Here is a 16,334-nt window from a genome sequence, read left to right on the forward strand (position 1 = left end):
ATTTCACAAAATTAATTTTATACATGGTAGAAATATATATGAAAACAAAATTTGATGGCTTGAGATGATATTTTTTTAGTGTCAATAATAATTTTTATATAGTAAATGTTTTTTTTAAGAGAGAAAAAAAAACACCTTTCACTGGTTAGTTGATGGTGAAATTTGATTTACCCTTTCTCCCTCTAGTAAGTGCAAGTAACTCTCGTTACGCATAAAAAAAAAAGAAGTGCAAGTAAAGCATAATTCGAGAAAGCGATAGAGAGCGAGATAAAGGCGAGAGCTTTATTCGCCATACCGCTATCTCCCACTCTCCCCGAGTTCTTCGCTAATTCTCTCCGAGCAATTAAAGATGGTAGACTTCGCTAGGGTTCAGAAGGAGCTTCAGGAATGCAGCAGAGACATCGAGCGCTCCGGCATCAAAGTCATCCCCAAAAACGAAGCCACTCTTGCCCGTTTAATCGGAACAATTCCCGGCCCAGTTGGTACTCCTTATGAGGGCGGCACTTTCCAGATCGACATCGCATTGCCAGGTTCAATTCTCAATTGCCCTTTTCACTGTTTGCTGCTGTTTTGTATTTGTACTCTTAATTTTGATGTTTTTTTTTTTCTGTTTGTTTCTCGAGAAAAAGGCCAGAAAGTGAATTGGGTTGTGCAAAAATTGAAACTTTTCTATGAAAAAAGGTTATGGCAGTGAATATATTGTTGGGTTTAAGTGGGTTTGAATGAAGAAATTTGCTGCTAAAGAAAAAAATTAAAAAGATGTTAATTTGTAATATATGGGTTGTTTAATTTGGAGGGAAGTAAGCGTGTGAGTATTAATTTGTTGAAATTACACTTCCTTTTCTTGTTCTTGTGGGTTCGGACCCTGTGCTGTTAGATAATTTGGTTTGGGTAGCTTTTGATTGCATTAATATGCAAAAATAAATAGTTTAGCTAATAGCTGGTTGCTTGTAAACATGGGTTTCGATTCGTAACGAATGAGAAAGGAATATGCTAAAATTAGTACTAACACGGCTGTCAACTGTCGGATTTCTTCGTGCAGATGCGTACCCTTTTGAGCCTCCCAAAATGCAGTTTACGACCAAAGTTTGGTAGGGCGAATTTATGTTCACATCTCTTCCTCTGGTTTCTTTTCTTTCTATTCTGGTTGTTCATTGACCACACAGTGCACACACTGAGTACTATGAGATGTCCTACATAGCCGTTTAGGTCATATTGCATATACGAGTATGCATTCGGAAAATAGACTTTAAATTTCCCGGTTTGATAAGACTGAAAATAGAAGCCATTAAGAATAAAGCATGAACGAAGAAGGTATACTGAAGCCCAGCTTCTGATTCGGAATTAGAACTCCTTTCAGGTCTCTATGTAGTCAACCCAATTTAAACTGCAAGTTGGGGACTTTGATTGAACTTTCTTTGATTTGGCTTGGATGTCAATGTTCGGTTCTTAGTATATTCCGTTTACTGACTTTTATAACGTTAAGTAAAAGCAGTTTGTAAAGTAGAACAAAACAACCAGGTGCCACTGTGTAAGATTCCGGGACTGATGAATTGGAATACTCAGAAAAACGATATGCATAGGAATCATTAATGATTTTCTTTTGTGTATATATGTCATATGTTGAAGGCACCCTAATATTAGCAGTCAAAGTGGAGCAATTTGTCTGGATATTTTGAAAGACCAATGGAGCCCAGCTCTTACACTGAAGACAGCACTTCTTTCTGTACAAGCTTTGCTTTCTGCTCCTCAGCCGGATGATCCTCAAGATGCTGTGGTGGCACAACAGGTCTAAACTAGCATTTTTCCTTTAACCAAATATGTGTTTGTGGATTGATGGTAGGTTACGTTTAGTGAATGTGTAGTACTCAAAGAGTACCGGACTCGCAATGGATTGCTGCTAATCTTGCCCTAGTGATGCCTCTTGTGTATTTGTTTATGAAATTCTTCTCTCTTTTTAAATTAGTATGTCTATGTTGATACTGCAGTATCTGAAAGACTATCAGACCTTTGTTGGCACCGCTCGGTACTGGACAGAAACATTTGCCAAGAAATCATCTCTTGGGATTGGTGAAAAGGTCAGTCTGATTCTGCCTTCTCTTTGATGGAAAGAAAACAGATAAATTTTGAAACATGATTCACCATAAAATAAAAAAGAGTACTCCTTTGAAATCAAACTCAACGGTCTGGCAAACTCTTAGTCTATTATCTTATTAATAACTCACAACGAAGAAATTATCCGGAAATCTGGAGATCTGTTAAGCTGGTGGATTTTACATTACAGGTACAGAAGCTTGTTGAGATGGGCTTCCCTGAAGCTCAGGCAAGGAGTACTCTGGAAGCCGTTGGTGGGGATGAGAACTTGGCCCTCGAAAAGCTTTGCTCCGGTTAGCTAGAATTAATAACTTTGCTCTGGCTAGCAGAAAAACAACAGCTGCCAGCGGAGATATAATCTTTTAAGTATATAATGCTACCCACCCTAAGATGCCGGAAAGTATACTGACATCAAGGATTAACTGGATATAAGGTTTTCTTTGTTTAGTTTAGAGTTATATTCTAATGCTTTGCTGACTTTGTCTCTCTACTCCTATTGACCAAGTATGTTAAAATGTGGAAGTACTTGGGTAAATTTTATTTCAGCACCGTTGTTCTTTCACCAAAATCAGCCTCGCAGAAAATGTCGGGGGCCGTGGGTTGGATTTGGACATGCGTGTTTGTTTCCCGGGAAGGAATGTGCTTCTGTTTGGTGTTATGTTTATTACCAATGTTGTATTCTTGAAATATTGTTCTAATACTCACTCAAAAATTCCAAAGGTTTGCAATGTTTGCGATGAAACGGGGTGTCCGATGATTGACGAATTGGGGTTTTGATCAGATCTTTAGACACGATTATGGTGTCTTTATGTTAATGCATTTTCGGTGTTTCATTGCGACTGAATTCTGCAATACAAGCGATGGTAATGGAGGGGGATTCGTTGTGACCTTCGATGCAGGGGTAATTGTTCTCACTCGAGTACAAGCTCCTAGGGGTTCATTGTGGGTAGCTATTTAGTTCCTGCATCTTTGTAACTTTGGATCCTTTTTAATTTCTCTGGTTTGATCAACTTCTCAACCGGTGTCTATTTGCTCTCTCGTCTTCTATCCTAACGACTCTCCTCTCCATTGAAGAGGAGGTTCTGAGTTCGATTCTCTCTTAGCATTGCTTTTTTTTTTGTTCGATTCTCTCTTAGCATTGCTTTGTCAAAAAAGGAAGAGAAACCTCAATTTCTGGTTACACCAACACTCGTACCAAACTCAGACGTTTAAGCAAAGAAAAGAAAAGTAAGACCTCAATTTCTGGTACCTACATTATTTGGTTTTGGTTTGCTCTCTCGTCTTCTGTCCCAACGACTCTCCTCTCCATTGAAGAGGAGGTTCTGTGTTCGATTCTCTCTTAGCGTTGCTTTTTTTTTTTTTGTTTGATTCTCTCTTAGCATTGCTTTATCAAAAAACGAAGAGAAACCTCAATTTCTGGTTACACCAACACTCATACCAAACTCAGACGTTTAAGCAAAGAAAAGAAAAGTAAGACCTCAATTTCTGGTACCTGCATTATTTGGTTTTGATATTTAATATATGCACAAATAAAATTAATAAAAAAATGGTATTGCACTGCTCATTATTTCATGTGCATGGGAAGAGAAATCCTATATATAAATACAAATGCACACAATACATGCATTTTTGGCCATCACCGCTTCAAATTGAATATTTTACAATTCTTCCGCGATCACACAAAGCACACGAAGCAAAAGAAGGAGCATTACAAAAAATACACAACACGAAACAACGAAGCGTATTTTGGGAAGAAGTAATTAGCAGCAACGGTAAACAGCCACTCTCCTTGAAGGACGAGGTTGGCACACGATGAAGAAGGCCAGTGCAAGCACCAGCGCCAGCACCAGCCCCAGCAGCATGTTGTTGTCGGAATCCGAGCAGCAGATGAAGCTTCCCATTTTTCTCTCAATCCTTCCCAAACTTTCTGTGTTTTCTTTCTTCTTCGGAACTCGAAGAAACAAAGTTAATCAGTTGAAGGGTTCAAGTGATGAGTTTTATGCCCTTTCATCCACCAGGACCACCGCATATCAAAGAATGCAGCCAATCGAGAGTGGACACGCTTTGTTCAATAATGTTGTGATGCTTTTACTTCTTGTGGTTTTGGTTTGTCCTGCTTCTTTGTGGCTAGTAGTCCTTAGGATTTTGCAACATTATGTATGCTTCTAGTCAACTCTTTTCTCTTTATACCAACTAGTATTACGGTTTAGAACGTATATATTTCTCCTAATCAGTAAGTGAGAGGTTTCAAATTCAACTCACATAGATAACGAGGACATATAATATCTCATTTGATTTTGATCCCTAGTTACAGATGATCTATTATGTTGCTTCACCCTCTGCTCATAGTAGAATATCGCCTCTTCTGTGTAGTGCAATGAAGAATATTTAATTTAGGGTAAACTGCCATTTGACCCATTGAACTATTACTTTAGTTGAAATTGACCCTTGAACTATTATTTTGGTAAATTAACCCCTTAAACCATTTGAAATAAGTCAATTGACCCCTTGTCAGTAGATTCCATCCACTATTTCTCAAATTCAAAGAAAAATTAGTCGTTCCTTCATTAATTCTTACTTGTCAACTATAATCAACAATGTAATTATGACATGTAAAAACAAAATAATGTGTAATGACAATATGAGATGGTCCGTTATGTAAATGTTTGGTTTTTTATGTTTTCTCATTATGCTATATATTTTTTAATTATTTTGTGTCCATGTGTCACAAGTAACAAATAATGGTGAAATGACTAATATGCCCTTGAATTTGACGAATTGATTCCGCAATCTAACGGCAATGGGTAAATGGACTGATTTTAAATAGTTCAAGGGGTTAATTTACCAAAAAAATAGTTTAGAGGGTCAAACTGTAATTCACCCTTTAATTTATAAGAGTTAAACTTGAAATTTCACATTGTAGCACATATTATGTTTGCTATTATGTGTGGCGTACAATCAGAAAATGATGCAATCATATCAACTCACATGCACCGGATTCCATCAAAACTTTGAAGTTAACCGAGTTTGGACGAGAATAATATTAGGATAAGTGACTTTCTGTGAAGTCTTTGTGTTGCATCCCCTCCTTTATTCGACAAAAAAAAAAAAAAAAAAAAAATCATCTCAGCAGGCCCATTTCACAAAATCAGAAGGTAAAGTCCAAAGCTTTGGGCTTCTTTGATTGGACTGCTTCTTAGAAGTTTCGGAAACGTCATGTACATACTGATCCGATGAAAAACTTTTCACCTTTGTCTCTTAGTTCAGTTGATGAAGAGTATTTAAACATCCGTTCGAGGTCCTCCTTTTCCCGCTATTATCGCTTGTATCAACGTCCTCGACAACGTGACCATTTCGACATTTTGTCTTCTCATTAAAGAAAATAATTATGTTATGATCTTGACATTAAGGTGTCTACTTCGAAATGGGAATATACTTTGAAATTGTGGTCACTGAAAATGAAATAATCGTACAGAAAATACAATTGCATGTGGTTAAATATTGAGTGGTCAATTTATGGTTTGACAAGAATTGTTTTAGAAAATATGTCCAATAAAATATAAATAACGGTAAATGGTTAATCATATTTTAATCACTTAAGATTACATGATAATCAATATAATATACAAATTGTGATTTATTAGTTAAATTTGATATATGTTTTAGGCCAGACCCCTCAATATCATCGATATTGTCTTTTAATGTAACGACTTATTTTAGGTGTAAGGTTTTCCCACAAAAGATCTCGTTGATATTAACTATGAACCTCACAGACATAAATTGTATTAGCCTTAGTATATCTACGATGTAAGACTCTGTTTCGAGATAATTAAGATAAAAAGAACAAGAGGTTTGGTGAAAATATACTCATCACTACCTAACTCAAATATATTTAAATTGCCATTCTACCTAACTCAAATGTGACTCATGCAGCAAAGGAAAATTAAATTGAGTGAGCAATGAATGCAATGAAATGTTCGTTTGATGTTTCTAGAAAAACCTTGGCATGGTTGGCCCTTCCATTGCCATTTTATTATGTCGTGAAAGTTTGAATCATCTAGTCAATGACAGGTCAATTTTCTATTTAATCACCGGCACTATAAACTTGACCTTGAATGTGACTACCACTATATAATTAGATATGAGAATTGGACTGTAAAAGCGGTGGCGAATCCAGTAATTATCTTCCAAGCAGCACAATGAAGTTTTACGTTACTTTGCTAAAGTTTTTTTTAGATATGTATCCACTTACATCTTTTACAAAGTTTTTATGTTTAGTAATGATACTACTGGAATTGAGAATTTCATATGCAGAAATTAACTCTTTAGCTATAGTCACATGTAGAGCACCTACGCTCGCTTGTAAGAGAGAAGACTGTTGCACCTAGAAATCTTGCGTCCTCCTCCTTCCCTCTTCATGCCCAAGGATAACACCACTATAACATTGCGAAGTTTCATGTATAGAAAAAATATGGTGTAGGTGTCAAAGAGTTTATAATTCAATTGATTAAAAATATTTAATCATGCATTCAAGATCCTTAATCTGATTTTTTTTTTCTTCCTTTCAATATCACTTGTATAAGAAGGGAAAAAAAGAAAGACATTAAACCTATAATTGTATTAACTCGAATATAATAATTAACTTATTTGTTGTTAAAATAAGTGTTAAAATATCATTGAACAAAATTAAAAAATAAATACTAACTAGTGAATACCCAAATAATATCGGATTTTTCTTGAAGCAGAAAACTAGTGAGAGTTTTTAACTTCGTGGGTTGAATGTCACCCTTCACATCAGTAGTCACTAGTACGAGGACTAGTAGTAGATATGCAATCAAATCAGCCACAAAGTAACAAAAACTTGGTGCCTTGAATTGCAATTCTACTTAAATTCACATGCAAGCTTTGTTTCTTGTAATAAATGTGAGTATCCAAGTTCTCTTACTCTTTTGAATAGGTTCGGTGGAGGTTGTTAGAATTCATTTCCATCTCATATGCTGCGACTTATCAAACTATTAATTATTATTCATTCTTTCTCACGTTACTTTTGCACAAAATTACCATCCTTTTTACCCTAGATCGAATAATTCAACCCTCCGAAATCAAAAGAATGAATCTTTGTAGTTAGAGTGGATCATTGTTTTGATTAGAATTAATTTATAGTTGTTGAATTATTGATGATGGGAGGTCAATTTTTTTTTGGTTCGAGAAATAGTTGGATGGCTTGATTCTTAGCCCTTCATAAGCTTCACTCATTTCACTTACAATTTTTTCTCGGGTTTCAAATGCTAATGAAGCTTAAAGGTCGTCTTTGCTAGATTATTTTGTAGATTTATTTCCTTCTGTGGTGCAACAGATTCTTTGTTTATCTTTGCCTTTAAATGTAGAGGATGAAAAAACTGATCTATGAGTCTGGTTATCATCTTATTTGAAAAAAAAACATAGCGATAGTGCTTGGGTTAAGATTATTTGGTGACATTTTATTCCATCTTGACTATCTATTTTGGTTTGGCTGTTCCGCCTTGACTGTCTATTTTGGCTTGGCGGCTTTTTCATGACAAACTAACCTCCTATCGTTCATGACAAACTTCTTACCTAAGGTGCACCACACGACCTGTTATTTCTTTAGCATCCATTTGTTGTTTATGTCATAATTCTAAGGACTCTACTGTTCATCTTTTCTTCGGGTGTCGGATTTCTAGCCAACTTTGGAGGTGCTTAGCGTGTCAATTTGGTATCGTTTTGTCTTTTTCAGATTCTCTGGCTATTTTTCTGGGATGCCTACGTACGTAAACTCTTTTCTCAGCAGTTACACAATCTCTGGATTTTTGCTGATCTTTCTACTACTTATGCTATTCGAAAGACTCGAAATAAGTTTATTTTTTTAGGGTCGCCCAATCTATTTTCATCGTTTTTGCATTTCCTTCAATTATGGGATCGTTCATAGTGGGAAGTTTATTCCTAGTTGCTCTCAAGGTTCTGACGCTCGTATCCTTTCTTTTATGGGGATCCAGCCTATCCCTCGCAAGACGCCAACTATTCTTCATGTGCTTTGGTCTTTCACTTAGTTTCATTGGAAAACTTAATATAGATGGTTTGTCTAAAGGAAATCGTGGTCATGTTGCTTGTGGAGGAGTTTTCAAGGATTGCCATGGTCAGTTTCTTGGTGGTTTATGCCAAGGGATTAGTCATTGTAACTTTTTTTTTTTTTTTTTTTTTTTTTTTGTGTGCAGAATTATCAACAATTATTAATGGTGTAGAGTTCGCATATCAACGGATTGACATTGTCTTTTAGTTGGAAAGTGACTTTTCTAGTGTTATTTCTGCTCTCCAATTAACTGATTTTGATCCTCATTGGCCTCTTTGTACACGATGGTCTATTTGTTTGGACCTCATTTGGAAGATGACTTTCTATGTCTCTCACATACATCGAGAAGAAAATATTGTTGCTAACATGAGATTGTCTTCTCCAACTTTGGTATGACATGTTTCCTTTCTATTGGCGGTTCATGCTGTTTTTTTTTTTCAAACTATATTGGCTTTCCTAGTTTTTGCTTCTCAAATTAATGTGCAGCTCGGCATACAGGTTTGTCTCACTTTTTTTTTTCTTAACCTTGTGATGTTGCTCGATTTGTTTTGCAGGTTTAGACCTTTAAGTTCGACTTTAGATGGATTAGGTTTCATGTCCTCCCTCTCTTTTCCTAGTATCTTTATTGCTTTTGTTTATACAGGGGTAATGTTTATGTCCCCCCCCCCCCCCCCCCCCTCCTCTTTTTTTTTCATGTATTTTTTGTCCTTTGTTCTTGAATTATGAAGGGTTAGCTTTATGTCCCTCTGACTAAGTATAAAATTTTTTTTCTTCATTTTATCAACAAAATTCTCCTCGTACCGTCGAGATTTAAAAAAAGAAAAGAAAAGAAGGTTGTATTTAATTCAACATGAGGCTGAATTTTGGTCCAAATTATATATTAAGTTGTATACAATAGAGGTAATGGAGCAATGAGAATGCCAACTCAGAACTTAAATATAAGGGTAAACGTTACTTGAGCATTGGAGCTATCAATGAGATAAGTTAATCGATAAACAACGAAGAGAGTGCCACATTATAGGAACCGTATACTTGTTCTGTTCTCATTTTCATCATGCAATGTTGTTTGATAATTGAAACTGGTTACTTTTTAAATTTTCTTTTAAAGATCAATTCTGCACACAATAAACCAAATAAAAAATCACTTAACCATTCGATTCACATCAAAATTTTAGTGTTTAAGTGTCAAACGTTCCCCTCCGCATGAGAGACTGCATCCATTGTCCACAAAATATCAATCCGGCTCTCTTTTCACCAGTGGACTGTGAATCTTCAATAATTATCCAAATTAATCATGATTAGTCCAATCAAATCGTGCATCTACTTTTCTTTCAACTAGAAATCTACTTATTATTTTAATGGGAATCCTAGAAGACTGAGATATGTGGTTCTTGTCCCACACATGGAGTCAATGTTACTTTCTTATATAACTCGGAACTAAAAAAGTTTTGATCTTGACCCTGGTCCGCGGAGCAACTTTCATCGAATAATTTTACGGTCATTGTGTTGATTCAATTAATGTAGAACAAAAATTACATATAATATTACAACAATTATTAGACCGAAATATCACATAACAACAAATCTGTTCTACATAAATCCTTATTCAAGTCATTAATTTTAAGAGAATGACTTGCGTTATACGAATATACAATTAGGATAACATATCCATATATTTTGCATTATTATCATGAGATGCTAATATAAGTTGGAAGTGCTTCCCCTGCCCCTATAGCTCTGTCGAAAAGTCGCTTTTCTACATCTGGTTTGACTTTTGCGGTCCCAACTCCCAATTTTTGCACTTCATGTGACACCAGCTTTTGCTTCTCCTTTTCCCCTCCGCCCGCGGTAAATCGTAAAAATCAACCACTTAGACACCCCCAGAACCAGTGGCATTTCCGTAATTAAACCGAAAACCCATGGCTTAAATTTTCCTACCACCTGACAAGTAAGACTCTCACTCTGATGACAGACACTGAACTCCATCAGAGGCGCAATTGGATTCCCGACTGGATCACAGACGCCATCTCTCTCTCTCTCTCTCTCTCTCCCCGTTTGCCCGTACTCCTGTCGTTAAAACCGCCAACTCCCGCTGCGGCTTCCATTTCAGTTTCGCGGCACGACGTCGTATCGGTCGTCATCCATGTGACAGTCCAATACTATACAGTAAGACAATACGCGAGCTTGAAGAAAGTGCCAGCTGTTGAAACGACGCCGGACCGCGATATCTTTGTCCCCAAATGAGTCGCCGGAGCTCCGAGAGCTGAGACAATGGGGTGCGTTTTGGGCACGGAGGCATCTACCGCCGGGAGTCATCGGAGTTCCGGTGAAGCTCGGTGCCGTCGCCGGAGCATCGAGGAGCCATCCGGCGCCACAGAGCGAGTCGAGGCCGTTAGGTCTGATAGCAAACAGGTGGTAGCGAGGCAGAGGGCGAACAGAGCGAATCACACTGGCGATTTCCCGGCGATCGAGCGGCGGAAGCCTTTCCCGGCGAAACAGGAAGGTTGGCCGTCGTGGCTGCTGGCCGTGGCCGGCGATGCGATCCAGGGCTGGACGCCTCGGCGCGCCAACACGTTCGAGAAGCTCGCTAAGGTGCTCAAAATCGTAACTTTATCTGGTTTGAATTTAATATGAATTCATATGTTTTTTATAATTTAATTTATCTGAATTCTATTTATTTTTATTAATTTTTGTCTAGATTGGGCAAGGGACTTATAGCAATGTGTATAAAGCAAGGGACTTGATTAGTGGTAAAATTGTGGCATTAAAGAAGGTTAGGTTTGATAATTTGGAGCCAGAGAGTGTGAAATTCATGGCCAGAGAGATCAATGTGCTCAGAAAACTTGACCATCCCAATGTGATTAAGCTTGAAGGGTTAGTCACTTCCAGAATGTCCTGCAGCCTCTACTTGGTTTTCGAGTACATGGAGCACGATCTTTCGGGCCTCGCTGCCAGCTCCGGGGTGAAATTCACTGAGCCTCAGGTACATTGTGGATTTCGATTCGATTATTACGTGAAGTTGATGCTCTGTGTTGTTGATTTTGATTTGGGTTGGATTGTTGTTGGGTTTAGAATGTATATTTCTTTGTAATGTTGGTGGGTTGGGTGCTTTTCAGTTGGACTTTTGGTGTCTGCTTTTCTGGGTTGTTTTTATGTGTTTCGATTTGTTTTCTACTTTCGTTCTTGAACTCGTATGCCGTAGTTGTCCCTTTTGCTGTTAGCTTTTGATGTTAACCCGAGACCTTTCTGGGCTGGATTGGGTCCCATAGTTGCTAGTTTGGGATTCCAGATTTACGATTTATGTGCATCTGGCATGTCATACGATGTTATGGTATCGTTTGGGGTAGGTGAATTCGGGCAAATTTTCTGTTGCTCACATCACTTTATTGAGTGCAGATAAAAAGGTGGAATTGGTTAGAAGCTCAGGGAAAGAAAGGGATGTCTTTTGTTCTTTTTTATTGTTTTGTTTACACACGAAGAAAGAATTTGAATTTTAAATTCCATTAAGTGCAGCTTAAATTAACCCGAAAGTCCACTGAGATCAAAATTGCTCAAGTATTTGGTATATATATTAGATTGGTTCAAACTCCTTTTTCCTTTTTTTAGAGGTATTTATGCTAAACTTTTGTTCACTAAAGATCAACTGTTTCAGTTATATAACAAACTATTTTCTAGCTTTAAAAAGATATTCGGGATTAAAATGGGGAGTTGCTTGAAAAAAATTGATGAATGGGCTTAAAATTGTATCTTACAGAAAGTAAGCTAGCATCTTTATTGGTAGGCTTGTAGGTGACTCCCTGCACCATTTAGATCTGATTTGTCTGGCTCTTCATTTCACATGCATAGAATTATGACATTGAGAGGCTGGTTTATTTCTCAAGATATGCGCTGTGGCAGGTCAAGTGCTATATGAAACAACTGCTGTCTGGGCTTGAGCATTGCCACAACCATGGTGTCTTGCACCGGGATATCAAGGGTTCCAATCTGTTAATTGACAACGAAGGAATTTTAAAAATAGCTGATTTTGGACTGGCTACTTTTTTTGATCCTGAGAAGAGGCAACCCTTGACTAGTCGAGTTGTCACTCTCTGGTACCGCCCTCCTGAACTTCTTCTTGGTGCCACTTTCTACGGAGTTGGAGTTGACCTTTGGAGTGCGGGCTGCATTTTGGCAGAGTTACTTTCCGGGAAGCCTATTATGCCAGGACGGACAGAGGTATTGTGGTTACTTTGTTTAATCTGTTGCTTTTCTCTTTAGGTTATCCGTTCTGTCCATGTTGATCAATTATTCCTGATTCTTGAGTAATGAGTAATGATGTGTTGCTCCACTCTTTTTGAAACTACGTTGCAACTTCGTTTGGTACACTTATACTTGTAAGGCTACAAGTAAAATACAAGTTCTTGTGAGATGTTATTCCTGTCTCGTCTAAATGGTTTGAACTTTGGTATCTTAATCTTCTTGATTGATGTGTTGACATTTTCTATTCATTCATATGACTTCAGTTTGACAAACACCTTTGAAACAAACACCTTTGAATTGTTTTCCTGTACAGGTTGAACAACTGCATAAGATATTTAAGTTATGTGGCTCCCCATCTGAGGAATACTGGAAAAAATATAAATTGCCAAATGCAACACTTTTTAAGCCACAGCAGCCATACAAGCGTTGTGTAGTGGAAACATTCAAGGATTTCCCACCTTTTTCACTACCATTAGTTGAATCTCTTCTGTCACTAGATGCTGATGGACGAGGCACTGCCACCGCTGCTCTAAATAGTGAAGTAAGTACCCTCTATATAATTCCAGTTTTCTCTGAGGAAAATATAAATGTGAAGCTAAGTTTAATAATTTGAAAAGTAAAACATCATCTCCCATCAGAAGAATAAGAAAAAGAAAATAATCATCAGAGTGGTTAATTAGTTCAAGGACTCTGTGGCATTCAGTGTCTACTAAAGAAGTCTTCTTAAAAATTATGCTTCTTGCCAGAAGAAACATATATCACCCTCTTGAAGTTAGCAAGTGCTTAAGGCTGACTGCGTTCTTTACGATTAACTGACCTGCTGGCTGTGCCAGATTTTTATTGTGTCTAATTGCACATTTGGTGATCTGGGTACAGTTCTTTACTACCGAGCCTTTTGCTTGTGAGCCATCAAGTCTACCAAAATATCCGCCCGCCAAAGAAATGGATGTAAAGTTACGAGATGAAGAAGCTAGAAGGTTACTCTTTTACTTTTCTTCATGTTTGCTGCTTTCTCATTTGAGCATATGATAACAGATGATATTTGTTGTCCTCAGGCAAAGAGGTCTCAGTGGGAAACCTAATGCTGCTGCTGAAGGTCCCAGGAGAGTTAAAGCTCGTGATCGAGTTGGTCGGGCAGTTCCAGCTCCAGAAGCTAATGCAGAGGCTCAAGGAAACTTAGATGTACGTGAAGCTTCTCTCTCTCTCTCTCTCTCTCACACACACACACACACACACACACATCTTACCCCACTCCTTCAAATTAGAAATAACCTTATTATTTCTGGAATGTCATTTGGGCTTTTCATAATTCTGAGTCGAACTGCATAGGCTTCGCCCTTTCTTAGTTGCATCCAGGTCTTATCTTCTGTGCGTCAAGGACTTCTGTTTTCCCTTTTCGGTGCAGTATACGGACATGAACCTGGAATTAAACTTCCCCTAGTTTTAGGGTTATGTTTTATGAATTTTAGGTTGAGCCTGACCTTTGACGTTTCTCTGTTTGGCATGAACTCAACTTGATTAATAGAATGTGGCGATGATATTTTTGACGATGCCAAATTTCTTGAACTATTAAGTAATGGGGTAGATCTGACAGTATTGGATCATTACATCAGTTTACATTGGGCACCATCACCGATATACGAACATATCAGCTAACAATTTTCCTCCCATTTTGATATTGCTATGCTTTGGTTGGGAAAGAGAGTAGTCACCACAAGGAAAATCAGTATGCGAACAGTGGCAGTGTCGTGCCTTAATTTTGGGTAGTACTTGTCTTAGCTAACTCTTATACTCCGATCTTTGCTGATTTCCAGAGGTGGAGAGTGATGACACAAGCAAATGCCAAGAGCAAGAGTGAGAAATTCCCACCCCCACATCAGGATGGAGCCGTCGGATACCCACAAGAAGCATCACATAAAGGACCGCTCTCATTTCTCACGACGGATGCTTCATTTGGATCAATGATTTTGAACACAAAGTCTTCATCATCTGTTAAAAGCATGGGAGCGGTCGGGGGGCCTTCAAGGAGGAAGAAAACAAATAGAGAAGACCCCTTGATGGCTCCTCCTCGGAAGTTCATCCAGGCGTTCAAGCCTTCCTCGATAGGGCTATCGATGAATTTATTGTTTAAGAGTAAATAATCGATTCCTGAGGGGTTTTTTTTTTTTTTTTTTTTTTTTGTTTTTTTGAAAGCTTTAAGGTAGAGAAAGTATCGTTTCTGTCAATCTTTTTTGGCCTCCCTTGAAATTAGGTTTCTCTCTCGAGCTTAGCTTGGTTTTTCGGATTGCAATCTTATTTGTTTTCTTCATTAATTGTTCCCATTTGTTGTAATATTTGTAAGTGTTTCGTTGTATAATCCACACAACCAAAACGCCAGAAAGGAGAGTTCCACTTCTTCTGTACAGTATTTCAAATCAAGTGCTTTTCCTTGACATTGATGCTGCATTGGAGAAGCTTTGTTCCTGAAGCAAATGAGAATTTATGGGGGAATATATAATTGCTTAGTGTAGAAGCGTTCATGAGCGGAAGTGCTATTTAGATAAGCATTTTCAAACGACCCCAAACTCTCTGCAGCTGAATTATCAAATTACAATCTGGTCCTTTACAAAACTATTTTCCTACAAGTTAGAACATGTATTCCAGTATCATTTGCCAAAACAATATCGGGAAGGGAATAATTTCTGTACACCTTTAATTGTTTTTCTCCAAGCATGCCTCTGTTTATCCAAGTTTAACCTTTTCATACGACACCGTTTCAGTCGTTGTTTCACATGCACGGGGAACGCTCTATGATTTATTTATTTATTTATTCTTCCTGAGTTTACTATTTATAATAACTCTTTAGAATATGCATATTCCACCAGATAGAAAAGGTTGAAAATATTTCCAGAGATACAGTCGGATGTTATAAATAGGCAAAAGTAAGAGAGACAACTCTTGTTAGAGATAGAAGCGGAACGAGTGCAATATATCACACAAAGGATGTAGGGAAAGAGAGGAGGGGGATATTGATATTATTGTTTTTCACTCTTGATCTGATGTGCTGTAATGAAGTTACAAACATGCCTCTATTTAAAGAAGTTTGGTCCGTCAACTTCTTACATACAAAAATAAAATATTTCACCTCCTCATGACATTTTCATCTAATGCACTTAATAACTTTCACCAAAGTCCACTTTGGTTAACTTTCTTACACAAACACATGTGTGGCATTCACCCCACATTTCACTAACATCTGAATTAATATGTCAATTATAAACCGAGATATTAGTCCAAGTTTTGAGCAGGTAAGAGAGTAATTACACAAAAAATATACGAAACGATGGTCGAAATTTCAGAGTATTTTCTGTGGAAGATAACTAATTAAGCATCAATATACAGCTGATGAAGTCTCTTCATTCCTTAGCAAAGTCAAGAGGATGAGGGTTACTGAAGTTGAGAAATATCTCCAGCCTATTGGTTTTCTCGTACTAATTTAGTCGAGGATGAGGTTTTTCTCAACTCTGCCTTCCCTTCTGACTCAGATATGTTAGACTATCTCCAACCGAAGGGTTCAGAGGGCCAGAGGGCCGAAAATAACCTGAAAACCATCTTCAACCGAGGGCTAGGTCAGAGAGCTGTGGAATTTGAGAGGACCCCACGGAATCGGAGAGGGCTGGCTGCGAGGCTGGCTAGAAAATATAGCTTTCTTGTCGGTTATAACTGACATAATTGCTTAAAAAAAAAAAAAAATTTGAATACAACGGCTAGTCAACTAGCCGTTGTATTCAATTATTTTTTTTTTTAAATTCTTAAAAATTCTAATTTTTTTTTCTTCTTATAAATACCTAAACCATTCATTAAATTTAAATTCTAATTTTTTTGGTTTTTTGGGCCAGTTATCGTTGTAGTTTTTAAATTTAAGTTGTTGTAG

General features: G+C 37.5%; 2 protein-coding genes and 1 pseudogene across 2 annotated transcripts; all 3 read left to right on the forward strand.

The window, feature by feature from the left end:
- The first annotated feature begins 238 nt into the window (after window positions 1-238).
- On the forward strand, window positions 239-2,639 carry LOC137712829 (ubiquitin-conjugating enzyme E2 27-like). Its single transcript, XM_068451999.1, has 5 exons — window positions 239-530; window positions 1,043-1,091; window positions 1,630-1,789; window positions 1,989-2,078; window positions 2,285-2,639. Exons 1-5 carry the CDS (start codon window positions 350-352, stop codon window positions 2,390-2,392), a joined length of 588 nt encoding a protein of 195 aa, XP_068308100.1. The 5' UTR covers window positions 239-349; the 3' UTR covers window positions 2,393-2,639.
- Window positions 2,640-5,060: 2,421 nt separating this feature from the next.
- LOC137714008 (5S ribosomal RNA) lies at window positions 5,061-5,179 on the forward strand (annotated as a pseudogene).
- A 4,984-nt stretch (window positions 5,180-10,163) lies between these two features.
- On the forward strand, window positions 10,164-14,817 carry LOC137712799 (probable serine/threonine-protein kinase At1g54610). Its single transcript, XM_068451961.1, has 7 exons — window positions 10,164-10,774; window positions 10,881-11,165; window positions 12,080-12,397; window positions 12,735-12,962; window positions 13,298-13,398; window positions 13,477-13,603; window positions 14,236-14,817. The coding sequence occupies exons 1-7, from the start codon at window positions 10,454-10,456 to the stop codon at window positions 14,560-14,562; spliced, it is 1,707 nt and encodes a 568-aa protein (XP_068308062.1). The 5' UTR covers window positions 10,164-10,453; the 3' UTR covers window positions 14,563-14,817.
- The last annotated feature ends 1,517 nt before the right edge of the window (window positions 14,818-16,334 follow it).

The sequence above is a fragment of the Pyrus communis genome, chromosome 13 (genome assembly GCF_963583255.1).
Source record: "Pyrus communis chromosome 13, drPyrComm1.1, whole genome shotgun sequence".
Lineage (NCBI taxonomy): Eukaryota > Viridiplantae > Streptophyta > Magnoliopsida > Rosales > Rosaceae > Pyrus > Pyrus communis.

Coding starts and splice junctions, on each gene's coding strand:
- LOC137712799 (XM_068451961.1), top strand. CDS start 10,454: ATGGGGTGCGTTTTGGGCACGGAGGCATCTACCGCCGGGAGTCATCGG. Junction 11,166..12,079: donor TGAAATTCACTGAGCCTCAG/GTACATTGTGGA, acceptor GCGCTGTGGCAG/GTCAAGTGCTATATGAAACA. Junction 12,963..13,297: donor CCGCTGCTCTAAATAGTGAA/GTAAGTACCCTC, acceptor ATCTGGGTACAG/TTCTTTACTACCGAGCCTTT.
- LOC137712829 (XM_068451999.1), top strand. CDS start 350: ATGGTAGACTTCGCTAGGGTTCAGAAGGAGCTTCAGGAATGCAGCAGA. Junction 531..1,042: donor GATCGACATCGCATTGCCAG/GTTCAATTCTCA, acceptor TTCTTCGTGCAG/ATGCGTACCCTTTTGAGCCT. Junction 2,079..2,284: donor CTCTTGGGATTGGTGAAAAG/GTCAGTCTGATT, acceptor TTTACATTACAG/GTACAGAAGCTTGTTGAGAT.